At 40.8% G+C, this 26,749-nt stretch overlaps 1 protein-coding gene across 4 annotated transcripts; it reads right to left on the bottom strand.

Moving 5' to 3' along the window:
- Window positions 1–1,315: 1,315 nt before the first annotated feature.
- Window positions 1,316–25,912, bottom strand: caprin2 (caprin family member 2). 4 transcript variants are annotated; one of them, XM_088348286.1, is made up of 19 exons: window positions 25,690–25,912; window positions 25,553–25,615; window positions 23,500–23,586; window positions 23,192–23,430; window positions 20,878–20,960; window positions 20,740–20,817; window positions 19,309–19,346; window positions 17,676–17,819; window positions 17,562–17,594; window positions 15,211–15,372; window positions 15,055–15,139; window positions 12,261–12,301; window positions 8,760–8,858; window positions 8,610–8,687; window positions 8,358–8,534; window positions 6,842–6,929; window positions 4,456–4,517; window positions 4,295–4,349; window positions 1,316–2,180 (listed from the first exon to the last, which is right to left on the bottom strand). In XM_088348286.1, the coding sequence occupies exons 1-19, from the start codon at window positions 25,909–25,911 to the stop codon at window positions 1,606–1,608; spliced, it is 2,409 nt and encodes an 802-aa protein (XP_088204412.1). In that variant the 5' UTR covers window position 25,912; the 3' UTR covers window positions 1,316–1,605. The 4 variants fall into 4 exon arrangements, with proteins under 4 accessions (XP_088204412.1, XP_088204413.1, XP_088204414.1 ...); XM_088348287.1 differs by having other exon boundaries at window positions 8,358–8,531; XM_088348288.1 differs by having other exon boundaries at window positions 8,358–8,528.
- Window positions 25,913–26,749: the final 837 nt, after the last annotated feature.

The following is a 26,749-nucleotide window of genomic DNA, read 5'->3' as shown; positions in this document are numbered from 1 at the left end:
ATAAAAAGGCTGTAGGAATTTATAATGCCTGAATTATTTTGAGTGTGTGGGTCATTTAGTCTCAGTATGACCCACACACAATGTACCATTTGATGTAAAGAATAGGCCGATAGTTTGTGTGCTTAACTGCCCACTACCGTATAGGACACGGACACATAAATATGGAAGCTGGATAAATTATTTTAAAATGCATTACTTTGATTGTAGCACAATTGCACTCAAATACTTGGTTCCCAGTCATGTTTGAGGTGACTTGTTATAAGAAAAATCCAATAAATTCATGTTTTTTTTTTTTTTTTTAATCATTTCAGTCTCGACATAATAGGTGTGCCTTACCTCACGTCAATTTCAGTTTTTAGTGTATTTTTATTGTTATCTCTTACATATGTCGTGTCCCAGTGTGAACCGTCCCCCTTTACTCTCCAAGTTCTATAGAAAACATGATGGCTTTTGATTTAGGCACTTAACTCTAATGTAACAAAATATTTGGAGGAAACCTATTCAAGGAGATAAGAGTGGGTACCACTCTAGAATCAACCTTATTTCCTTTAGTATGATCCATAACGTCTATCCCCTTGTGCTTATTTATAGTGGGAACCAATTTGTTGTCATTTTAATAATGTGGTTAATGAACATGTTCAAAATCTTAAACAATCATCGAATACGAGCTTTTTTTTTTTTTTTTAATTAATAATGACTGATTTAAGCTCTGTAACAGGGGACAGGTTTAGCCCTATGTCATGTGTGAAGTAATTCAAAAAATGTTTCAAAATTCTATCCTGAGCTACATTTCTTCATCCATTATCTGCACTACTTATCCCGAGTAGGGTTGCGCAAGGGCTGGAGCCCATCCCAGCTATCCTCGGGCAGTGGCCAGGGGACACCCTGAACTGGTTGCCAGCCAATCGCAGGGAACACAGGGACAGACAACTCACTCGCTAGGGACAATTTAAACAGACCAATTAACCCGACATGCATGTTTTTGAACATGGGAGGACACCAGAGTGCCCTTGAGGTAACCCACGCAAGCACGGGGAGAACATGTAAACTCCGCACAGCAGGTTCGATCTCATGACCTCAGAACTGTTGCGCACACACACTAACCACTGTGCCGCCTGAGTACATCACTTGTAGTATTTAATTCCCCGTTTCAGATGACATGTTGAAAACATTGAATATATACATTTTTTTAGAGTAAAGGTTACCATGTTGAAATGGAACCTAGTATGAAGTTTGACCCTTATAACAAAGTTTAAAATCAAAACATAATTATGACAATATAAACAGCCTCTAAATAAAATAAACAACACAAATATCACTGCTGATGCTTTATTAAGCCGTGTGAATAGACCAAACAGACCTTTTGAGTTTGGCTATTAGCCAAACATACCGGCCATTTGTGTTCATCACCATACCCACCACCAAGGCAGTATGCCTTCCATCAAAGCAAGTTTGATAGTGCACCCTTTATTGCTGCAGATATCGTCATTACGTTGTACAGAGGACAGTAAATCTGAATTTTACTGGTTTAAAGTGCCTTTGAAGGTGTGCAATCCGTAATATTTTTGCAGTGTGAGGGGAAAAAAATCTGCCGTTGCTCAACGCTCAGTCCTGGTAAAGCAGAAAGCCGGAAAAGGTGCTGTACTTCCAGGTGCTCCCATAAATGGCGCCGCGATGCAACCTGAGCCACACCTGATCTCCTTGAAAGAGAGGTAAAATAGCGTGGTTGCTCGCCGTCTCGTGGTCCGGCGCTCCGTCGTTGGCGTACGCAGACACCGTCACCTCCTCGTTGCACATGAGGTTGATGTAAAGCGGCACGTTGATGGCCAACTTAAGGATGTGGAACATGAAGACATAAACCCCGTTGACGGGGCAGGTAAAGCGGCCGATGTGGGTGTCGAACATCTCTCCGAGGTTGCTGTGCAACTGATCGAAAACGATGGGTTGGTCCAGGTTTCCCGGTGCGAAGTTAACGGTGCGGGAGGCGGTGAACGCCACCCGGAGCGGTTGGGACAGCGGGTAGAGTTGCATGGGGAGGAGAGAACCGTGATGGTGGTGGGATTGGGGGCTGTGGGAGACGTCCACCATGGAGACGGCTAGGGAATCGCCGTGGCCGGAATCCACCATCGTGAATTCGTCGGCGCGCTCTGGGCTGCTGACTCGGGACGACTCGCGCCAGGCTGAGGCGGAGACAGAAAAATATTTCAACGTTAGTATTTGGGCTGCAACGATTTGCCGATGTTGTGGGTGAAAATATTGGTAATAGAAATCTCATCTCTTTAGCTGCACCGCTTATCCTCAGTAGGGTCACAGGGGGTGCTGAAGCCCATCCCAGCAATCATCGGGCAGTGAGCAGGGGACACCCTGAACTGGTTGCCAGCCAATCGCAGGGCACACAGGGACAGACAACTCACTCATTGACACCTAGGGACAATTTGGACCGGCCAATCCACCTGAAATGCATGTCTTTGGAATGTGGGAGGAAACCGGAGTGCCTGGAGGGAACCCACGCAAGCACGGGGAGAACATACAAACTCCGCACAGGAAGTCCGGTAGCTGGATTTGAACCCACACAAGATGTTCCCAAGACCTTAGAACTGTGCCTGCACACGCGTTAACCACTGTGCCGCCGTGCTGCCCGTAATAGAAATAGTCGACGATAAATTCCGTTGTCAACTATTGTCGCCAGACACGTTTTTTCCAACATAGTTGTGAATTGTTAAGTATTTTCGTTACAGACTTGGCAGTTGACCACTGAGCACACTCGGGACATATCCTTACCAGGAATCGAGCCAAAACCTCAGCCCCAGAAGAAATATTCAAAAGAAGCTAACAAAATTGATGACGCTCCAAAACGTAAGTGTACATTAAAAGCATCGTGGAAAGAGGAGTTCACGTGGCTTGTAGCAGACGACGCAAACATTGCACGAATGAAGATGAGTAAATACAGTGGAAACTTGGTTTTCGAACGCCTCTCAGTTCGAACAAATCGGAGTTCGACCAAAAATTGAGAAATTCTTGCTTCGCTGTTGGGTCAAAAATTCGGAGTTCGAACGCCGGTAATGCGTGAGTGCGTACGCTAGGGTTTGATGCTGAGCGGCGTACGGGTGTAGATCGCCCCCACCCCTCGCGACCAACTGTTATCACATGCGCACTTGCCTCTTTGCTTTCGCTTTTAATATCAGTGAACGGAGTGTTTTAGCCCCTAACTATGCCTCCGAAGAAGGTCGGTGCAAGCAGGACAGGTGAAAAAAGAAAAGTTGTTCGTACAACTATTGCCTTTAAGAAAGACATAATAACTAAATATGAAAGAGGTGTGCGAGTTTCCGATCTTGCTAGGGAATACAGCAAGCGCCTTCTGCTGACCACCACAAAGGTAAGAAATCCTATTCATAATTCTTTTCTTTATCTTTTTTTTTTTTTTTACACGTTCGCGTTAGCATAATAATAATAATAATAATAATAATTTCCTTTGTATTGTCATTCTTTGTAACAATGTACACAGAACGAAATGTCGTTACACCTGACCCGTTGTAGCGAGTCGGTGCAGCCGCAGCCAGAGGGCGCCGCCATTATCTTTCGGACGGAAGATTACGATAACGCGAACGTACGATTAGCTTTATGATTACGTTGAACATTCAGGTAAACATTCAGGGTGTTGGAACTGAGCCCCCTTTCTAATGAAGCGCTAGGCACTTGTGGTGCTAAATGACTTGTAAACGACCTGATTTTTTTATTCTTACACGTTCATGTTAGCGTAACCTTTCGTACGGAAGATTACGATAACGCGAACGTACGATTAGCCTGGGTTAGCTTCATGTTTACGTTAAACATTCGTGGTAAACATTCAGGGTGTTGGAACGAATTAAAACGATTTACATCATTTCTAATGAGAAAAATGATTTCGGTGATTGAACAAATCGGTTCTCGAACGGATTATGGTCGAGAACCGAGGTTCCACTGTACAGGTACATACGGATGGAAAACAGCGATGTCATGTACATGCAATGAATGTTATAAGTAGATTTTTAACAAACTTAATTTTAAAGTGTTGTTCTGTTATATATTCTGATTATCAGTGATTAATACTTTGCAACAATGTTTTTTTTTTTTAGATGAGTCGTCTTATTGTGTTTCAAGTTGTGAAAAATGGGGCAGGCAACTTTATGCTGCTGTCCGCTAACTTTTTCTCACGAGTTTCAGAGAAAAATAGTCTTTAGTAGGAGCCCTAGTTCGTATTGAGACTGGGGATAAGGGTTGGGCACAAAAGGGAAGGAAAGAAAAAAAACCTTACCACCAAGATGATGCTGCTGCCCTCCACATGCACACACGTGTTGTGATCCAGAGTACTGCAAACACACAGAAACGGAGGTTTTATATTTCTCCAAAATCCAATTAGGTGAACATTGTGTATACAAGTAATGTTCAACTATGATCTCTTCGAGATTTACTTACTCTTGGAGCATCTAAGACAGGGCAGTAGTCCTTGAAATGATTCTGGAAAATGCATGTGCTGCCTGCCAAACAAATACCATGTGTTCGTATCAAATTTTCCTAAAGCGATAGAAGTACTTATTGAAAAAAGCTTTACTAAATATTTTTAGCAGTTTTGATTTTACAGGTAAAAAAACCTGAATATAAAAACACCAAAATATTTCTGAATCGCAAAATATAATATTCTGCATAGCAGAAAAAAATTGTGAAGGCACACATTTGTCCCGTAATTTCCGGACTATAAGCCGCTACTTTTTCCCCAAACTTTCAACCCTGCGGCTTATTCAGTGATGCGGCCAATTTATGTCATTTTTCTAACGGCCGCCAGCGGCGCTTGAGTACAAAAGGTAAGATTTAGACCGGTGGAATTTATGCGCCGAGGAAGACTGCAACTTCTTAGCTTGTGCACAAATTAAATTAGCGTAGACATATCCTCATCATGCAAATTGCAAAAAGAAAGGCACACGATGCAACTTTCAAGCTAAACTCAATCGAGCAGTCCGATAAAGAAGGAAACAGAGCTACTGCACGTAAATTTTACTTTGCGGGGGTGTTGCTAGCGTGTTTTGGGATAAGGGAGCGTGGGACGACGTCTATACGACAAAGTCTCTTTCCCATACTGAAGGAAGACGACTTTGAAGACGTCAGTTATAAGGTGGAAGAGATGAGGACGGTTTACCGTGGTTTCTTCATGTACGGTATGTTTTTTTAACAGATCCGTTTACTGTGTTGCTAGTAGCCTTTTGCTACCCTTCACAGGCACGGTTTGGGATGAAAGTTATAATAGTATTATTAAAGCTTTGAAAACTCTCTCGGTGTACCGTCTTTCTTTGTAAATATGTGTAACCATATATAATATGCATTTGTATATTTTTGTAATGCATTTATTTTAGAAACTTATTCTGATACGTATTGCATGAGCAAATGAGAAAGAAGGGGCGGGGCAAACGCGGGCTGACGGGAAGTGGAGTAAAGGTGAGACGTGTTTGTGGACGCGGCGGACAATAGTGGATATATATTTTTCCCACCCTTACCTTTGCAAATATACACTTTTTTCCTTGGATTACTCTTAACGGGCAACCGGACTCAGCAGGTCTGCATCAAACCTTAAGTACCGGTATCATTTTCCATTCATTATGCCGGCTGTTATTTTTGGACTGTGCTGTGTAAATATGCTTAATTGCCGTTAAGATTGTCGAGAAAAATTGTTCAAACCTCTCATTGTTTAGTTGCCGTTAGTAGTGTCAATAAAATTGTTCAAACCAAAAAAGATTTCGTGTTTGTGTTCCATTTTTTAATGTGGGCGCATGCGGCTAATATACAGGTGCGGCTTGTGTATGTACAAAATCGGTTTTCCTCCCGAAATGTGGTGGGTGCGGCTTATAGTCAGGTGCCCTCTATAGTCCGGAATTTACGGTAAGTACGATTGAATTCTTGTTAAAGACCGGGGTAAAAAGTAAATAAAATGCTGAAAAAAATGTTTGAAATATTTGCATTAAAAATAGCTATATTATTCTGTTTTTAAGATTAGACATCCACAAAAAGCAGATCGCATAAGATGCCAGTTCGTTATTCTGACTACTATTGCTTGATGTTAATTTGTGCTTTGACTATTATGTACTGTTTACATTCTTCCCCCTAACCGATTTTTACACCCTATACAGCAGATTTGCTTTTCTAAACTAGGACAGAGGTGTCAAACTCTTTAGCTTTGGGGCCACATGGTAGAAAAACAGACTCACGGAAGCCAGACTAATAGATTGAAAAGAGACTGAGTCAGAGAGAAGACTTAAAAAAAAAATGGACAAAGACAGAACTTAAGCGAAAAAGAGAAGGAGAGTGAGAACTAGAGAATTGGAAAGAGACAGAATGAGAGAGCGAGAACAAGAGAGTAAAAGAGAAGAAGAGAGAGAAAAGAAAAAGGGAAAAACAAAGAAATATGAAAGTAATATAGCCCCAGTTGCTTTGCGAGTGGAGCCTCGCCTTGTCAACATCAAGTGGACACATTTCAAACTGCAGCTCATTTTTCCCTTGTGCTTTTTTGGGTGTCGTCTCGCAGGTCGGATTCAATCCCTTGGCAAGCCTGATCCGGCCTACAAGCCGCATGTTTGACACCTGTGACCTTGGAGGTTTAGTAAAAAGGGTGCAGGGGAATGTTTTGCAATTTCTTATCTGAGGTTTGGCCTTCCCCCTGTTATCCTTGCAAGTTCAAAACCCATTGATGTCTCCTCTCCTGATTTCGATTGTTCTAAACTCTAGACTCATCAAAAAAGGTATGTGCAATAAACGAAAACAAACGGTGCGAACGCGGTTTTAGTTTCTTTTTTACAGGGCAGCATCGGCGTACCGGATGCGTGCGATCCGTCTTCGCAAGGTGCAAACTCGGGAGGCGTTTGTGTGCTGGAATTGCTGAACTTGTCGTCCCGGTTGAAGGCCTGCAAGAAGAACGCATTTTGCATTAGACTGAAACGCCGGATCGGATTTTCCATTTTGATGTCTACGTGACAGCAGCTGATTCTGGCAACACCACGACCAAAATTGCAGAGGTCATCATCGAAGCTGCAAAAAAAAAGCCCAAAATGGAAGTTTGGGGCGGGGGCTATAAGCTCTCACTTGGTCTTGTACGGCTCTCGTAACGCCCTCTTTGGTTCATGTCCAGAGATTGGAAATACTGCGTTTACAGCTATGGTTAACTTTGTTGTTATTGTTGCTATTCTTATATCATAACTGTTATTATTAATATTATTACTATTCAGGGTTGGGTAGGGTTACTTTAACTGGATTACTTTCAATTACTTTTGGATGACTCCAATACCAAATATGCTAAAAAAAAGACAAAAGAAACTAAATATGAATAAAATGATGACTCACAACACGTGGTAAGCTTTCTTTACTGGCTTTGATCTCCGGGAAAAACTAACATAAAATGCAACAGAAACAAAATGAAAATAAATCCAAACAGCTCGCTCCATGTATTCCGTTACTCCCCAAGCCTGCACAAAATTTAGTCATTTTATTCATATTTAGTTTCTTTTATTAGCATATTTGGTATTGGAGTAATCCAAAAGTAATTGAAAGTAATCCAGTTAAAGTAACTTTACCCAACCCTGTTACTATTGTTATTATCATTGGTGTATTTAATAGGGAAGATGTAGGAGTAGGGAATATAAGCATCTGCTTCTTACTGCCCTTTTTCGAACATATTATGTAACGTTATTTTGTTGTTGAGTTATTGTTTTTGTTCTGTTTTTATTTTGATGTTCGAATAAAGTTTTTCATAATTTGTTTATGTGATTGATAAACGTTTTGTGGACAGGTAAGACTTTGGCTTCAACTTCGGGTGATTTGTTCATTTTGCCATGTGATGTCTTTTGCAACATGATCGAAAAGGAAACGATAAACAGGGATGTGATTGAGGTGAGGAGAAAAAGTCTGAAACCTAGCCGGGGGTTTGGGGGCCCAGGGCAGAGCCCAGTGGGGGGGGGGCGATGCCCCCCCGAAGCTCCTGGGTTTTAAGCAATTTACTTGTCCAAAACCATGCTTAAATTAATAATTTAACATCTTTAGAAGATTTAAATAACAAAATAATTTGCCCACATACCTGATTTTTTTTGTAAATACTGCAAGGTCAGTTCAAATGCAGTTCAGACCCTGCAGCTTGTGCAAGGATGTGGCCAATTTATGGCCAATTTATGCAATTTTTCTAACGGCCACCAGGGTGCGCCAGAGCAATAAAGGAAAGAGTGAGACAGTCTGATTTGTTTGCTACGCAAGTGAAAAAGTCGGAATTCCGACTAAAAATCACATCCCTGGATAAACCAGCAAAGAAATGTTCCCGCTCAAGAAATAGTTGAAAGACTTACCGATGGGATCTCGTGAAACTGCACGGAGGTGACGGTTTGCCTCGCAGGCGGCGTTGGAAACGAGGGTTTCGGTGAGGGAATGGAGATGCCGCGCGTTACCCCGTTACAGGGGGACATTTTGCCCGCTTCGGCGGCCGGTGCCTTCGGAGCCACAAAAACACATTCACAGGACTGCTTCTTGGAATTTAGGAAAGAAGCACATATTAAAAGCGGAGCAAATGGATTAGCGGCATTTCTTTGATATGAACTCACACTGACGGAGACTGCAGACTTGGGCGTGCCGAACAACGGGGAAGAAAATGTCTTCGGCTCAGTCAAATGCAGAGGCTCCTGTGGAAATAAAAATACTAAAAGTTGCCATTTCAATAGAAGATGCAGCCAAACTGTCGTGCAGGATCTTACATTTGAGGAAAGGTCAAGCGGTCCAAAGTTTTGGAGGCAATCATCGGCGTTGCTCTGTCCAGTATTGCATTCCAGGAGTCTGTTAGGCAGTGGGGTGGACTGGAGGTGCAAAACATACATTCTATCCATCTATCTACTTTGGTCATATCCCTCGAGAGGGGTGACCGACAGCAAGACAAACACATACAAAAAAGAAAAGAAAAAAAGGGAAAAAGTAGCAAAAAACACACACAACATTTTTGGGGACCATGGCCAACCCAATTGCCCAAAAACCCAAACAAGAGAAGCATCTCGGCACCCAAGTTGGTCATGCTTTCGTCCCTCCAGATGAAATGGGACACCAGAAAGTGGCCATGTCACTCGGGTCAGGGTGACACAACACACTGTTCTGTTCAACAGCAGAGCCCGACAGCTTTCGCTGGTTTACCCCTGCCGCATCATACAGGTGCCCTGCCCATCCCTTAGAAAATCCCTTGGTCCTGTGGTGAGGGGCCCAGTGTTCTTGTTTGCCCGCGTCCCAGACGCATTATTTTTGCTGGGGACGCATCGTGTCAAATCAACGTGCGTCCCCGGTACGCAACTTTTTTGACACGAAATTGTCATTATCATTTTTTAACAAAGATTTACCGCACTCCAAACTTTGTCAGGCAGATCCGCCATTGTTGTTTTGGTCTCGCGGTTCGAGTTTTCGTCTGCACGCCGATCTCGAGTTGTGTAGTGAAAGTCCGTCTCTTTTTAGAGAACCGGCTTTTTCGGCCCAACTCATTAAAGAGCCGTCTCTCAAACGGCTCACTTGCTTTGATGCATTATATTACGAATGATGATGTTGTATAAAGAAGTTAAGAAAAAAAAGGAAGTATTAAAGGAAAAAAAAGACAGGTTTGTGGTGATCCCTTTTAATCAGTATATTACCAACAATATTTTAATGCAGAAAATGAATTCATAATTTGAATAAGAATATGTATTATTCTATTTAATTCTATTTGCATGTATTTTTTCCTTCTACAGTGAACGTCCAAGCTTTTTTATAATAAACCTCATTCATGTCGAGCAACTCAGTGTCTCACAACAAAATGTTCATTAACAATATATATGATATAAGGAAACACGTGTACAATATAACATGTTAAACTACATAAATAAAGATGTTTGAAAAAAAATAATAATATTTTTGTTGTATTTTGTAAGGGGAAAATACGACAGTTTGTAAGGGCACGGAGCACACTACATTTTGGGAAGCCATAGATCTCTGTTGGGACCCATCACTTTTCAGAAGTAAAATGAACACTGGGGGCCCTCTCCCTCTTGGGAGGTGTGAAAATTCTCCCACCGTGGTCCGCTGCGTGTCGTAAGAGGCGACTAAAATCCCCAATTTCCACGCTCCCTCCATCTCTACTCCCTAAGAAACAGCAAGGCAAAGAAAGGGGGGGCGGGAGATCTAAAGGTCTCGCAAACCCTAGTTATAGGGTCACTAAATGTGAGAGGATGTGGAAGTAAAGCGACTGAGTGGAAGAAAGAGGAGATCGGAAGGATGATGACGAAAAGGAAGGTTGATGTTTAGCCTTGAGTGAAACAAAACATACATGCAACATAGAAAAATTGGCATATTTTCTCATTTGGGCATATTTCTGAGGTACAAGACAAGACGCAGTTCAAAAGGACCACAGGACACATTTGCCCAACACGCCTTTTTTGAACATACTGCAGAGACAGAATTTTCACATAACCTCTCAATGAATCCAATCAAATATTTGTTTAAATGGTGAAAAAAAAACTTATTAACACCAGAAAAATCTTAAAACACAGTACGCACACCTTTAATGGCCAAATTCAAGCACCTTTTTAGGACTTAAGGCCAATTTCTCCAGTAACATTAAAAGAAGAAACTTGGTATGACTTGCACCGAGAGAGCTAACTGTGGTCATTGTGCTTGCTGTTTACGTTCCACCGGATGCTAACGTTAGCATAGCGCTAAATCTCCTGCCTGCTGCTATCAATAAACAGCAGCTTGCACACCCCAACGGAGCTTTTATCGTCGCCGGCGACTTTAATCGGGCATGTTTATGGACTGTACTTCCCAAATCCAGTCAATACGTGGACTGAGCAATTAGGGAAAAAAAAACACTGGACCGTGTGTACAGTAAGATCAAACATCTAGTTGGATCCGGCCATCTATGTCCCTCACCCCCTCCCTCCGGAGGAAAACAGCCTATACAACAAGGACAGTACAAACATCTTCTTTGTTCCTTCATCTCTTTGTTTTCCTTATATCCTCACTGTAAAATGTGGACCTGGAGTGCCACGTCCAATTTCGTTGTCACAATATATCCCATGTTGTAACAATGACAAAAGGTATATTCTATTCTATTTAGCAGATCCACAACTGTATCTGATTTACATACAACAATTTTAATCTTGCATCAAGACATATGATTTTAAGATCATGGGTAAATCGCAAATATATTTGTTTTTGAGACAATCTCGCTCGTTCTAGGGGTTGGGTATCAATGACATAATATGTAGCTTCAATTTTCAGGTTGCAGAACATTATTCCCATTACAATTTAACACTGGGAAAAGCTACCTCGATATTTTGCATAGCCCATAATAAATGTCCATCCTAATACACGTTACATAGAGCCCTGTCCCATAGGGGGCAGTGACACTTGATGGGATATCCATCCATTATCTGCACCGCTTATCCTCAGTAGGGTTGCGAGGGGGCTGGAGCCCATCCCAGCTATCTTCGGACAGTGGGCAAGGGACACCCTGAACTGGTTGCCAGCCAATCCACACCTAGGGACCATTTGGACCGGCCAATTCACCTAACATGCATGTTTTTGGAAAGTGGGAGGAAATCGGAGTGCTCGGAGGAAACCCACGCAAGCACGGGGAGAACATACAAACTCCACACAGGAAGTCCGGTAGCTGGATTTGAACCCGTGACCTCAGAACTGTGCCACACACGCGGTAACCACTGCGCCGCCGTGCTGCACTTGATAGAATTCTATACAAACTAATGCTAGCTGCCGTTAATGACGAGGGAAGAAATGCAATAGCATATAAAACCACCAGAGAGCAGTGTCAGTCATTTTTATGCAGACTTGTTGAGAACCGTTGGGACAGACTGAGGAGATCATTTCTTCCTCATGCCATGAGGCTCTTTAACTCCACCCGGGGGAGTAAAAGCCCAAATTTGCATATCGCCCTGTGTATTTTCCGTAGCACTATTGAAATGCTCTATAGCAAAACGTACTATTGGGTATTTTTGTATTCTATAGCTTTATTATTTTATTTTTCAACTCAAGGATAGTGCTGGAAGTGTGAATTTCCCTACGGGGATCATTTACAAGCACTTTACCCAAACATTTGAAGCACTTTTCCAATTCTTAATATCTCAATTCATGCATTTTCAAGGATTTCAAGCACCCGCAAGAACCCTGTAAAAAGGATGCAGTATGATTGTATAGTGTTAGTGTGTGAAGACAAAATGCGAGCTTACATGCATTTCTTTTGGGAGGGGGTCACTCGAGTTGCTGACAGCTGTTAGAAGAAATGATGATACAGTAGTCAATATTTGAGGGGGGGTGTAATGGGAAATGATGCTCTCAAACACTAAAAGGAGCAATTCCGTTTTAACATCTTATTTACGTTCAAGGCAGCTGAAAGAAGGCGTACGATTCTCCATCGAAAAGTATTTTTTTTTAAGAAAAAAAATAAGAAAATGACCTCATTGATCATTATTAAATGATCTCTCCTTGTTGACCATGTTATTTTATAACAATCTGTATCAATATCAATGTTAGAACGCAACTCCAATCCACGCTTAATATGTGGTATTAAAAAAAAAAAAGGGACAGTGGGTATTATTTAGAACACAGGTGTCAACAGGCGGCCCGCGAGCCAGATCGGGTCCGCTAAGGGATTGAATCCGGCCCGCGAGACAACACCCAGAGAAGTGCAAGAGAAAAACAAGCTGCAGGTTGAAATATGTCCACTTGATGTTGCCAAAGCCAGGTGCCTCTCACAAAGACACTGTACTTGTATTTATTTCTCTCTCTCTTTTCCACCAATTTTCTCCCACTCTGTCTCTTTTTCTCTTCCTTTGTTGCTCTTTGTCTCTTTTAACCTCTTTTGCTCCAACTTCCTTTTTTTCCTTTTCCATCTTCCTACCCTTTGCGCTCTTTTCTCTCCTTCTGTCTTTCTATTTCTCTTTGGATTTCTTTCTTCCTCTTCCTTTCTTTTCCCCCTCTCTCACAACTTTTAATATTTTGTTTCTCACGCCCCCAACCCCCTCTCTCCTTTCTTGGTCCTGCCCTCTCTCTTTCACTTATTTCTTTATCCCTTTAATCTACTAGTCCGGCCCCTGACAATGTTTGTTTTATTGTGTGGCCCCTGAGTTCAAATGAGTTTGACACCCCTGACTTAGAACTTCCAAGTGGTGAAAAATCCCACACACACGATAGAACAAACATTCTCTCGGGGGCCGGACGAGATTAGAGCAAAAGAAAGAGAGAAATAAATAAGAGAAAAAGAGATGGGGTGGGACAAAGAAAGAAATGTAATGTGAGAAACAAAAGATAAAAAGAAATAGTGAGGGAGGGGAAAAAAAAAGATAAAAGATATACAAAGAGCAACAGAAAGAGAAAAATGAGAGAAAATGAGATGGGGAGAAAGTGAGAAGAGGTAAGCGAGAGAGCGTGAGGGAAAAGGAAAAAAAGGAAGGGAAAGCAAAGGTTAAAAAGAGAGACAAAGAGGAACAGAGAAAAAGAGAGACAGAGGGTAAAATAGAGAGTGAGTGAGAGAAAAAGGGAGGGAGAGAGAGAAGGTGATAATCAGAAGAGATAGAGAAATAATGAGAGGAGGAAGAAAGAGAAAAAGAAAGAAATCCAAAGAGAAAGAGAGAAAGAGAAGAGAATGTGAGAAAGAGAAAATAATGAAGAGAAAGCAAAAGAAGGTAAAAGACAGAGAGAGAAAGAGACATAGAGGAACAAAGAAAGAGAGAGAAAGAGAAAGAAATATGAGTACATCGTTTGTGAGAGGTACCTGGATTTGGCAACATCAAGTGTACATATTTCAACCTGCAGCTCGTTTTTCTCTTTCGCTTCACTGAGCATTGTCTCGCGGGCCGGATTCAATCTCTTAGCAGGCCTGATCCGGCCCGCGGGCCACCTGTTTGACACCCCTGCCCTAGAAGGTGCTAGAATAATTGCTGCTACCGTAACCCAAACCTTGCAAATTGCATTATGACAAAAAAATATTGTACTAGACTCAATATTACAAAACTGAATTCATTCAGTTTTGAGAAAGTAATGATAGAAATAAAAAAAACATTTTTATTGAGGAAAATTTTGGCACCGCCCCACTGCCAATTTGCTCTACTTTTTGTCATATTTTAAATTAATATTCTAGAAAAAAAAAAAGAGTCATAAAAAAATGATCCTTCAAACTAAAAGATCTGCCATCGGACTTGTCATTTTTACTATAATTTTAAAAAAAAAAAATTCCCCTGGGAAAATGTCTTTAAATTAGTTTATGGTAAGAATTTTGTAATTTTGCTAATTTAAAGGATTTTTTATTATTTTATATTTTTCTTGTCCAGAGAAATCAAAAAATATTCTTTAATATAGGAGATCACTCATTTAGCGAAAAGACTTAATTTATACTAAAATTAGAATAAGTTATAATTAGATAAATTAAGGGAGAACTTCAGAAGATCGGAGAACGAGAGGGAAAAACGAGAGAAGAGGCTCGACGAAGACTTGAGCGACACTAATTCAGCTAATTCGATGGAATTCACTTAGTTTGTTATTTAAGAATTAAATCTGCCCCCGCGTGGAAATGCCGGTCTCTTGTCAGTCTTTTCACAAAAAGAAATGAGCATGCATTGTTAGGTGAATGAAGTCAGATAACTAATTCGAACAATTTGGTAAACGATACATTTTTTCATAGTTTATTTCCTAACGAGGGACATGTGAAGATCCTGGACGATATATCCATTGCCAGAAGTGATGGGCGAAAAAATATACGGTGCGGTTTGGTCACTGGGTTTCTGCAGTTTGTATTCTTCTCTGTGCTTTCTAGCGATCATTTTCAGTGGCACTACACAATCTAGTCTTCAAATCTACACCGTTCCTTTAAATACAGAACAACATCTCCAAGACAATGACATTGGTTTAATAGCCATTTTCCTTTCCCATTTTCTAGTTTAGAATTGCAATTAATAAACTACCAAAAGAGCTAGGAATTCCATTGGCACTTGGAGACTATCGTGGACATCATTCTGAATTCCTTACCCAGAGGTGATGACAAATCGAACGACCCCCTTTGAGAGCCGGGGCGTCCATTCCTCGGGGAGGACGCGACATCTAGAAGAGAATCCTGGACACGATTGTCAAAACTTAAAGCAGAATCCGTCGACGCTCGTTTCGGGTCCGATGGCTAAAACCCACCTGCATAAAGTTGAAGGTGCCGTGAATTTTGGCCATGAATTCTTCTAAGTGTTTTTTCCTTTTCGCGGGGTCTTTGGGCAAAGTCGGGGTGTCGAACTTCTCTTCAGGTAGAAGCTGCACAACGTCCTGCCGACCGGGCGTAGTGTTTAACTTTTTTTTCTCCTGTTTCCGGAAAAAAATGTACCATAGTTATACTGGAACAGGGGTGTGAAACTCAATATACAGAGGGCCAGAAGTCAAACCACACCTGGATATTTATTGAATACACTTTCCTTTTTAAAAATAAATACAAATAAATATGAATTTAAAACAGTCGGAAATATTATTCTAGAATAATCAAACTTAAACATGAAAAGTATTAAAAAACGGTGCTCTCCATAAAAATAACTAAATGAAAATATGAAAAAACTGAAAATATAAATAAAATTTGTGCTTTTCACTTTGGGAATTTGCTTTAGTGAAAAACATCTTCATATTCTTCTTGAACTCTTCAACTTTCTGTATCTTTTCTCTGGATTCAAGGTTTTTCAGCTTACTCTTAAGTTGTCTTGTAATGCTGTTTTACATAAAAAATTTTAATTACGGCCACAAAATCTCCACAAATAAGACACACGGGTTTACCGGCAATGTCAGTTAACATACTTTTCTCGGCCATTGTGGTTTATAGTATCCGAGTATAATTCGAAAGTTATCAGGGTTTCATAGACCCGGGCCATTATAGTAGATGTATATCAAAGGATTTCACGGGCCGGATATGATTGTACGCCGGGCCGGATGTGGCCCTCGGGCCGTGAGTTTGACACATGTGTACTAGAAGATGCATTTTATATATAAGACGTACTGGACTATAGGGTGAATGACATTTACTATAGTAAGTTCTACTGGACGTGTTTGTGTATAACCATTGCCCATTTTATACACTTACTGTATATATATTAGTGCAACGATGTTGCTGACCACAATCACATTGCATGCAAAGGGAATAGAACCCGGGTCGCGGCAGTGAGGGTGCCGAAATCTAACCGTGAGTTATTATCACACTATTTTTAGTCAGTTATGGTACCAGGGCCAAAATGTTAAAGACTGGAGAAAAACATTTTTATATTTAGTTTCTTTTGTCTTTTATTAGCATATTTGGCATTGGAGTAATCCAAAAGTACCGTATTTTCCGCACTATAAGGCGCAACCCAAAAAAATAGTTTTTGGTCCTATTTTTGACATACATAAGACGCACCGGATTATAAGGCGCTACAATGGGAACGTCGACAAAACAGTCAGATAGTTCAGTCCAACTGATTACCCCCTTAACATTCCCAAAGCTTGCAAAGACGCAAATACGTGTCGAGAACACGTGCGGATGCGGTGTCCGTACGATGTCACTCAAATGCATCGTTCCATCAAAGTCTTGGGATTCAAGAAATGCCAACCATTCCTTAGTTTCTATTTTCTTTTTCGCTCGCAACTTTACTGTATATATGACAATATACACTTGGAATTGAGTTTAATTTAAAAATAGACACTCCATTCCATCCATTATCTGCACCGCTTATCACAGAAACATCGAGTTCAGTCTGAAACAAGATACAGGGATAATATATATAGCCGGAGTAGCTCACCGAAGTCGTTGTGTTCATAATAATGTGCAGCCTTGGTCCTCTTATATCCGTGAGTTTAGTAAATTCAGGACAAATAAAATATTTACAAATACAAAATAGTAAAAAAATGCTTTCTGTATGCCGTCAGCCACGTGCTATACTCATTCATCTTTTTCGGCCAATTGCAGGCTTTGTTTTGCCGTTTAAGCCAATACCAGCTTGTAAATGATAAAAAGGATCCGCCCCTTGACCTCCGAATAACTTTAGCCAATAGTGATCGATTCAACTGATGATTGACACGTCTTTTTTGGCCAATTGCAGGCTTTGTTTTGCCGTTCAAGTCAATGCCAGCCTGTAAATGATAAAAAGGATCCTCCCCTTGACCTCCGAATAACTTTAGCCAATAGTGATCCATTCAAATGATGATTGACACATTGGTTAGCCAATGAAACGCCGGTAAATAAATCCCAGCATACACCGCGGACTACTTGGCCTTCGGGGGAAAATCGAGTCGGCGGCTGCAAGTTAGTTGGAAGACTTTGCGAATTAATATTGATCCATAAATAAGGCGCACTGTATTATAAGGCGCATGGTCAGCTTTTGAAAAAAATAAAGGCTTTTAGGTGCGCCTTATAGTGCGGAAAATACGGTAATTGAAAGTAATCCAGTTAAAGTAAACCTACCCAACCCTGTTTCCACTCTTGTACACCGTATTTTGTGGTATACAAAAGGCGCACCGGAAATTATGGTACTCACATTTTGCACTCGCTTAGCTTTCCTCTGGATTGCCTGCAAACAAATGAAACGTTTTAGCGATGTGGTCATGTAAAGTTGCATCCGGTTAGCTTTATCTTAAGTTCATTAGCTGACCTTCGCAGTTGCTGGTCTTTTGGCTGTCTTTTGTCCTTTAGGCATGAAAGCAGCTTGACGCAAGATGCCGCCATCTGAAGACTCCAGATCCCACCAGTCCAGAGGCTCATCCGCCCTTCCGACCCTCAAATCGTCATTACATTTCTAAGTGGACAAAAAAAAAAAAAAAAAGTCTCAGCAGTGGAAAAATAAAACCATGGAATTATAGAGCTCAAAGAAGGGTTGCAACCAAGCTGCGTGTATGCGCAATTGCGCACTGCCCTGAGCTTTTCCGCGCACAAGAAAATCTAGCCAGCTCACAAAAATCAGGGCTCGAAATTGCTAATTAAGAAGCCAATTAAGTCAAAGGAACAGTGCATGAAGGTAAAAATACAGGGGTTCCCCTGACACTGTGTTCCAAATGCGGTATTTTGAAGTCAAGGTCGAAGTAGAACAAAGTTGAGTAAAGTCAGTAGAGTTTTTCGAGAACCGGCTTTTTCGGCTCGACTCACTAAAAAGAACCGGCTCTTCAGGTTGTTTTTCTTCTTTAATCCCAACATGACCAAATATTAAGTAAAATTATACACAAAATGACTTAAAGGAAGGGGGGGAAATAGAGCAAAAAATAAAAATATACCAAAATGTGAAACTAGTGAAAAGTTAGAGAAAAAAAAGAGCAGGAAATATTCAGAAAAAAGCCAGAAGAAACGAAAGAAGGTAATAGAGAAAAAAAAAAAAAGAAAAAAAAAAGGAACAGCTCGGAAAAAATAAACACAACGACATGTTTTTAAAGGAATTAAAAAAAGGAAAGAAAAAGTTTGTGTTGCATTCAAATAATTTCCAATCAAGTCAATCTTGTTGCCAACATTGTACTCCCCCTAAAGAAATGTAATTAAATACAGTTCTGTATTGTGCAACCGACTAATTGCTCAGTCCACGTATTGACTGGATTTGGGAAGTACAGTCCATAAACATGCCCGATTAAAGTCGCCGGCGACTAAATAACCCCCTAAAAATGTTTGTAGACAAAAGATACCAGGAAAAAAAAAAGAAATGTAAATCTTGTGAAAGAATTGTAAGAAGAAATGACGTTAGTAGGCCGAACAACCTTTAGTACTAATAGTTCATGAGTCAATTCATTTAAAAGTGAAAAATGATTTTGCATTGCCGGAAACTCGGCAAAATGTAACTTGATGTCAAGTTTTGGACATGTTCGATATTGATTTAGTTGCCACACTTGGGATTGCTGTTGCTCACTGTTGTTTCAAGCGTTGCTCACCGACTTTGTGTGAACGCTCAGACTTGTGGAAAATTACAGGGAACATTGGTTGCAACTCACGATTATTTTAATAAATGAATCAGTGTTTTTTTTTTAATTTTTAATGTATTTCTTTATTCAGATATTGGCATTTTAGACAAATAGAAAATAGTGTACAAGACTATACAATATTTTATCATAAAAGACAAAAACGAAAAATCTAAGTGTTGGTCAAATAGTCCAAACAAATATCAGTCGTATTGGTTCACAATTTTCAAACTTTCGAAATTTAGGACATTTTAAAGCCAAATAACGCTTTAATTCAGGAATTTTCAAATTTGACTATAAAACTTAATTGGGACTTTTTAAAAAGCAGTATTCGGGATGAATCCTTACCACTGTTAAATCTTGCGAGTGCTTCAACTTGGATTTCGCTACCAAAGGGGAAAAAAAAAAACATGTCAGAAAATCTTCATAGTGAAGGATTTTATACATTTGACCACAAGGGAATTTGTACGATCAAATACAAATTACATCTATTGAATGCAATGAAGATGTTCACAGAGAAGGCTTAAGTTCAATGACAGGTCACGCCGTTCCGAATGCGAATGTTTTGCTTAGTTCTGTTGATAACAGGACTCTGACGGAGAAGGCCAGACGCCAGGCACTGATTTGATAAAAGTTCGGGGTTCAGACATCGAGGAGACGAGGTGGAGCCCACGTGGGGAGTCTGGCCCGCCCATGGGAGGAAAAAGCCGTGGGCCGGGAGAACTTCAGAAGATCGAGGGAGACTCGAGAGACACTAATTCGATGGAGTTCACCTAGTTAAATTATTCAAGAAATTAAATCTGCCCCTCGTGTGAAAATGCCGGTCCCTTGTCAGTCTTTCCGCAAAAAGAAACGAGCACGAATTGTTAGGACAGAATGCATGTTGTTTTTGGTTAATGGAGTCAGATAACTACCGTAAAATCCGGACTATAGAACGCACCTGATCCTAAGCCGCACGCACTACATATTACAGGCTTTACTGGTTTTGTCCTTACACAAGCCGCACCTCTATATAGGCCGCATGAGCCCACATTGAAAGAAGTAACACAGTCACAAGTTTATCCCGAATCTGGCTTGAGGTGCCGCGATCGTGACTACAGATATAGTACACAATGCAATCACCGCAGTCGGCAACATGAACAGAAAATGATACCGGTAGTTACAATTTAACGCAGACCTTTAAAGTCCGGGTCCTGTTAAAAGTAATCCAATGAAAAAAATGAATATTTCCAAAGTTAAGGGTGGGAAAAATAAATATCCATTATTGTCCGCTGTAACAACAAACAGATTTAACTCAGCTTCACCCCACTTCCCGTCAGCCCGCGTCTGCTCCGCCCCTTCTTTTTGATTCGACGGTAGAAAACATCACACCAAGTCTCTAAAATAAATACATGACAAAAATATACAGTTGCAAATACATATTATACATGGAAAAGCCGTGCCGCAATTGCGAAATTCACTGTAAACCGTCCTCATCTTTCTCCTTACAACTGTCGCCATCAAGGGCGTCTTCCTCATAGGAAAGAACCTTTGTCATACGTACAATTCGAACGTAAACTATGAGGATGCAGTCTACCTCGGCGCACTTATTCCACCGGTCTAAATCTTACCTTTAGAAAAATTTCATAAATCGGCCGCTTCACTGAATAAGCCGCAGGGCTGAACATTTGGGGGAAAAAGTAGCGGCTTATAGTCCGGAATTTACGGTAATTTGAACAATTTGGTAAACGACACATTATAACATTTATTCCCTAACATAGCAAAAGCATTTCAACGTACCAGGAATCGGTTTGGAGGAAAGACAAGAGAAGTACTTGCAGCTCAGTAACTTGCCGAGTTGTTCTTTAAGCAATTTGACTGAAAAACAGAAATAAAATGTCAATATCGGAGCTCCGGAGTCATTTCCATCGCACGTACACGTTGATCCGGCCACCGCTTTGTCTTCTCCCTCCAGGAGGTCCATGTAGATCCCGGACGCTTGCTCCGTCTGCTGCTCTAAACTTCAACACGAGTAAAACAAAAGCAAAACTTTGATCTACTCGAAGAATACCAAAATATACTACCATTCAAAAGTTTAGGGTTGCTTAGAAAGTTCCTTTGAAGGAAAACAGCATTCCTTTTCGATGAACAGAACATGAAAGTAATAAAAATACATTGTTTAGCTGAAAATGTCCGGGGGTTTTAGTGGGCTTCTTTGACGAAAGCAAAGTTTAGAGAAAATCATTTTTTTTTTTTCAAACAAGTAATAAAATTCTAATCACATGATGCCATGAGGCTCTTTAACTCCACCCGGGGGAGTAAAAGCCCACATTAAACCCCATCCCCACATTTGCATATTACCCTATTTCTATTACAGTGTGTATTTTCCGTAGCACTATTTAAATACTTTATATCAACACATATTGGGTATTTTTGTAATCTATATCTTTTATTATTTTATTTATCAACACAAGGATACTGCTGGAAGTGTGAATTTCCCCACAGGGATGAATTAAGCAGGGTTGGGTAGGGTTACTTTAACTGGATTCCTTTTAATTACTTTTGGATTACTCCTATACCAAATATGCTAATAAAAGACCAAAGAAACTAATTATGAATAAAATGATGACTCACAACACGTGGTAAGCCTTCTCTCCTGGCTTTGATCTCTTGCAAAACGAACATAAAATGCGACCAGGGTTGGGTAGGGTTACTTTAACTGGATTACTTTCAATGACTTTTGGATGACTCCAATACCAAATATGCTAATAAAAGACAAAAGAAACTAATTATGAATAAAATGATGACTCACAACACGTGGTAAGCTTTCTCTCCTGGCTTTGATCTCTTTGATCTCCGTCAAAACTAACATAAAATGTGACAGAAACAAAATGAGAATATATCCAAACAGCTTGCCGACATCATTTTTGCCGTCCCATGTGTTCCGTTACTCCCCAAGCCTGCACAAAATTGAGTCATTTTATTCATATTTAGTTTCTTTTGTCTTTTATTAGCATATTTGGTATTGGAGTCATCCAAAAGTAATTTAAGGTAATCCAGTTAAAGTAACCCTACCCAACCCTGGAATTAAGTATCTATCTAATCTTCTCAATGTCTTGACTATACTTTCCATTTATTTTGCGACTCAGTTAAATAAAAGTGTGACTTCTCACGGAAACTGCAAAATTGTCTGGGCGCCCATAAACTTATAAATGGTAGTTTGTCAATCAGAGGTAAGATCTTAAGCCTGAGCCCGACCGGACCCAAATGCAGAAAGGAGTTGGGCCTGCAATGTCAATCATTACGTTCGGGTTCTCTTTTCTTGTAAAAATGAATATATGTTGTATACTTGTGGAAACTAAAACGATCAAATAAAAAGCATTTAACAGGCAGTCATTGTTTTTCTCTGTCACTGCCTCTCTCTCAGTCCAAGTGCTGTGCTAGATTCTTAACGATTCCCCGCTGCGATCGTTTCTGGTCAAAATGACAGAGGGGCTTTAAATTTCCCGTCTACTCTTTAAAATTGACGGTTATTATAACCTCTGCAGATAAAGAAATAGAAAGATGTAAATCTTGTTTGAATTAGATTTGGTTTGTTGGAGTCTGCTCGACATAAGGAGAACGCATTAGGATATAAAAAGGGAAATTCCTGGCTTGTTTCTCCCAAGTGTAAATGTCAACGATTGTTATTAATGATCGCCTTGGGCTGCCAAGGAATGCCGTTCTTCTTTGCCAAGTCTTCTTGGTGGGGAACAAGCGGTCGAGCCTACCTCAGTTCTTGGAAATTGGGAGCCGAAAGAGGACAAAACATTCCGTCTGGTAGCGTGCATTTTGAGATAAACACGTGCATCATCGCGACGGGGACGGGCGAAAGTAATACGTCTAAGTAATAATCTTGTTTACATATTTTGGGGTATATTGCTCTGGCTGCTCCACGATAGCTTCCAAAAGACAGGCTTTATTTGGTTATCATGAATCGCCTCTCTTCTGGTGATTGGACCAGCTCAGTGGAGTTAAGGTTGAGGGCCTGCCCTGCGCTTAAGAGGTCACGGGTTTGATCCTTGGCCGAGTCAACCCTACCCATAGGACTTGCAGCATCTGTAACCATTTCCTCCCTGTTTGGTATTAGGAAGTCTGGCCACCTCAAGACTCTGGCTTTAATACCTGTGGACCTGGGTCCGGTCGGATTGCATTTTTCTCAGGCCTGATCTTAAACCTCTAACGACAATACGGCATTTTATTCCCTCTAAACCTGAGTGCGTGGTCCTGCCCCTCCTCGAGCAAAGCGGCCAGCCGGCTCAAACTGTCGAGGCTGTGCACGGGCAGGTAGGGCGCCTGGTTGAGACCGTGGAGCAGGTCTTTCCGAACCTGGACCTGTTGTAGACTCGCCAGGAGGCGCTGGACCTGGAGCACGGTGCTTAGCCGCTTCCTTTCCGCCTCCATCCTGACCGCCCGTTCCTTCTCGACCGCCTTCTTCTGCGACTTCAGCAGCTGCGTCGTGGTGGAGGGTCGAAAAAGAGTTTACTCTCCGGTCCCCAAAGGCAGGCGGACGGAACTTACGTTTTGCGTCAAGCCGTTTAGGGTTTTGTGGAGCTCCTTGGCCAACTCCAGGTGATGCACCACTTGCTCATAATTGTCGGTAGCAGCCTGAAGAAAGAAAAAAACAACACCTAGTCATGGGAGCTCCACGGACTTCAAATTCAGGGTTCAGACACATTTTTCATGGCCACGTTCAAGGCCAATTTGTCAATTCTTCCAGTATCTTCTGAGAAAGAAATCCAGCACTGACCAAAAGAACATTTGTTTTGTTGACTTATTGTGGAAAGTAGAAGCATTTGGAAGGTACGTGACTGACAGGACTTTGGCCGGGTCAGGACGTCTCCAACTATTTGCTTAACCAATAAGAATTTTACTGGGTCGGGGCGACTCTAATCAAGCGCTAAATGCCACTGTCGCCCAAACAAACTTTGGGACACGACTGAATGTTTGGATGAAATAAACGACGTGCTTCCCCTCTCATTTCGACTCTCTCTGCTCTCTAGTGTATGTTTTGGGGTGGTGCCGATATACGTCCTGCTCCAAGAGACTTTGATGAAGTCGCTATTAGGGCCATGAGCTAATTGCTCGCCATCTTGCTGCAAAACCATTGAAAGGCTTGGCAAGTAAATGGGAGGTATAATTGTGCATTTTGGTCACTTGGAGCCTCCATAGTTCAGATTCCAATTAGCACTGCACAATACAGCAACATCTAGAGGTTAAACAATACACGATGCCCCTTTAATGTAAATGCAAATTACGGATTAATTTATACTTCTTCACAGTAATTAATTTATAGTTTCACATTCATTATTAATGTTTTTTCATAGATTTTATTTTTTGTAGAAAAATTAAAAATATATTTCAACAACAGTAGAGTAGCAGTAGTTTTTTTATTAGAGGTTCTCTTGTGGAAAACCGGATTTGGCCCAGTTTCACCCGGACCCTGGCTCCAGAGCAGTTCTAGGAATTAAACGGACTGAACAATTTCAAGGCAGTGGGGTATTTCAAACGCTGCATTGTTTTGTTTTCCTTTTTTATCTCTCCTTTTTTTCATTTAACCTAATCCTGGTATCCATTAGATTTCTGTTGATTGTGCAGCCCTTGTCGCCATCTTGCTGCTAGCACATACTTTGAGCTGTTCCTATCTATAGTCATTTTTTGTGTATATTTTTGCCAGATTGAGCTCAAAACAGTCATTTTTGTATATATGTTTGCAATTATTTGATCTTTTTGTGTCAATAAGCTGCTATAAACTGACATGAATTCTGCCTCAACAATACTCGCGCAGCTTGGCTACGTCACACTTGTTCACAAAGAGAATGTGCTCTATAAGAGTTGGGTAGTAATTGAATTCATGTACAAAAAAAACCCAAAATGGAGCTAAATTTTGACTCATTTTAAGGCTTTTGATTGCTCTGAAGCAGATTGCGTTCAATATTTTTATCTTAATAACTGTTTTTTGTTTTACCAATTTTAATTTATCATTTTTTTGTGTGTTTTTCAGAAGATCAGTGTCTAAATGGGTTAGAATATGTTTGCATTTTCAGGGATGCTGTGTTTGACTTCAAATCTGGCCAGTGTGTCAAAAGCTACACTAGTTTTATTATTTTGCAAAAACTTTGGTAGATCTGTAAATATTTTAATTTATTTTACATGCATTTTTCTGGATAGCCTCAGGAAAAAAATGGATAATGTTCGATTATTATTGATAATATAATTATAATAAAAAATAAATCTGAGGAGCCGTTTGAGAGACGAAAAGTGCCTTCTCAGTGAGCTGAACCAAAAGAGCCAGTTTTCTAAATAAAGGTGTCCTCTTGGGTGCGACGAGTAAGGGGCGGTTGACGTGACAACACCATGACAGAGAGCGAGCGTGTGGGGGTCATTTCCACGCAAAATGTCTTCATTTATCGCGTGGTCTCAGACTGCTAAGAAAAAATAACAATGGCAACAATTTTAAGCAATTCACCCAAATTTCAAGCAATTTTCCTGACTTTAAAAAAACCCACATAAAATTCAAGCCTTTTCAAGGATATCAAGCACCCGTACAGGTATATGGAAAAGATGGGCTCACCTTTTGGTCCTTGTTCAAGGCCTCGCCCAAATCCAGGCATCTTTTATAGTGTTCCAGTTTCAGCTACAGCAAGGGAGTCCGAAAAACAAAAAACAAAAAAACTCATCGACCACCTTTCCACATTTTCCTCATCCTACCTTCTTTTTCTCCAAGTTGCGAACTTTGTGTTTGAGGCAGATCAGTCCGTCTTCGATATAGGTTTCGTAGTCGTGATAGGACGAGGGCAGGTCGGAAGAGCTCACGGCCGAGTCCCCGTTCGGGGTCCCGACGATCAAAACCGCCGTCGTCTTTTCTTTGCCCTCCGATTGGCTGCCGGAGAAGGTCACGCCCATCGTGGAGGGAGGCGGAAGTTGCACCATTGCAGAGGTCTGAAACCATCGATTATTTGAAGGTTCCAGCCCATCGCACGGTATACGGTTTAAAGCAGAGATGTCAAACTCAATTGCGCAAGGGGCCAAAATTCAAAACACACTTAAGGTCCCAGGCCAACCAGAATAAACATTTATTGAACACACTTAAACTGAATGTTTTTGGAGCATAAATATGAATAAAAACAGACAAGAATATTCAATTTAAACCTTAAATCACTTATACAGTATTTATTATTTTGCTGTAAATAAAAATATCTTGTTAAATTATACAACTTAGAACTTACCGTATTTTTCGCACTATAAGGCGCACCGGGTTATAGGGCGCACCCCCAAAAAATTGTTTTTGGTCCTATATTTTCCATACATAAGGCGCACCGGATTATAAGGCGCTACAATGGGAACGTGGACAAAACAGTCAGATAGTTCAGTCAAACTGATTACCCCCTTAACATTCCCAAAGCTTGCAAAGACGCAAATACGTGTCGAGAACACGTGCGGATGCGGTGTCCGTACGATGTCACTCAAATGCATCGTTCCATCATTCGGAAGGTTAAAGTCTTGGGATTCAAGAAATGCCAACCATTCCTTAGTTTCCATTTTCTTTTTCGCTCGCAACTTTACTGTGCATATGACAATAAACACTTGGAATTGAGTTGAATTTAAAAATAGACACTCCATTCCATCCATTATCTGCACCGCTTATCACAGAAACATCGAGTTCAGTCTGAAACAAGATACAGGGAAAATATATATAGCCAGAGTAGCTCACCGAAGTCGTTGTGTTCAATAATAATGTGCAGCCGTGGTCCTCTTATATCCGTGAGTT

This window comes from Urocampus carinirostris, chromosome 11 (assembly GCF_059441175.1).
Source record: "Urocampus carinirostris isolate Australia breed hairy pipefish chromosome 11, RoL_Ucar_1.0, whole genome shotgun sequence".
Taxonomy (NCBI): Eukaryota; Metazoa; Chordata; class Actinopteri; order Syngnathiformes; family Syngnathidae; genus Urocampus; species Urocampus carinirostris.
Note: the sequence above shows the minus strand (reverse complement) of the source record. Positions and strands in the feature narration are given on the sequence as shown.

Coding starts and splice junctions, on each gene's coding strand:
- caprin2 (XM_088348286.1), bottom strand. CDS start 25,911: ATGGTGCAACTTCCGCCTCCCTCCACGATGGGCGTGACCTTCTCCGGC. Junction 17,595..17,675: donor AAAGACCAGCAACTGCGAAG/GTCAGCTAATGA, acceptor ATTTGTTTGCAG/GCAATCCAGAGGAAAGCTAA. Junction 15,373..17,561: donor AAGCTAAGCGAGTGCAAAAT/GTGAGTACCATA, acceptor TTCCGGAAACAG/GAGAAAAAAAAGTTAAACAC.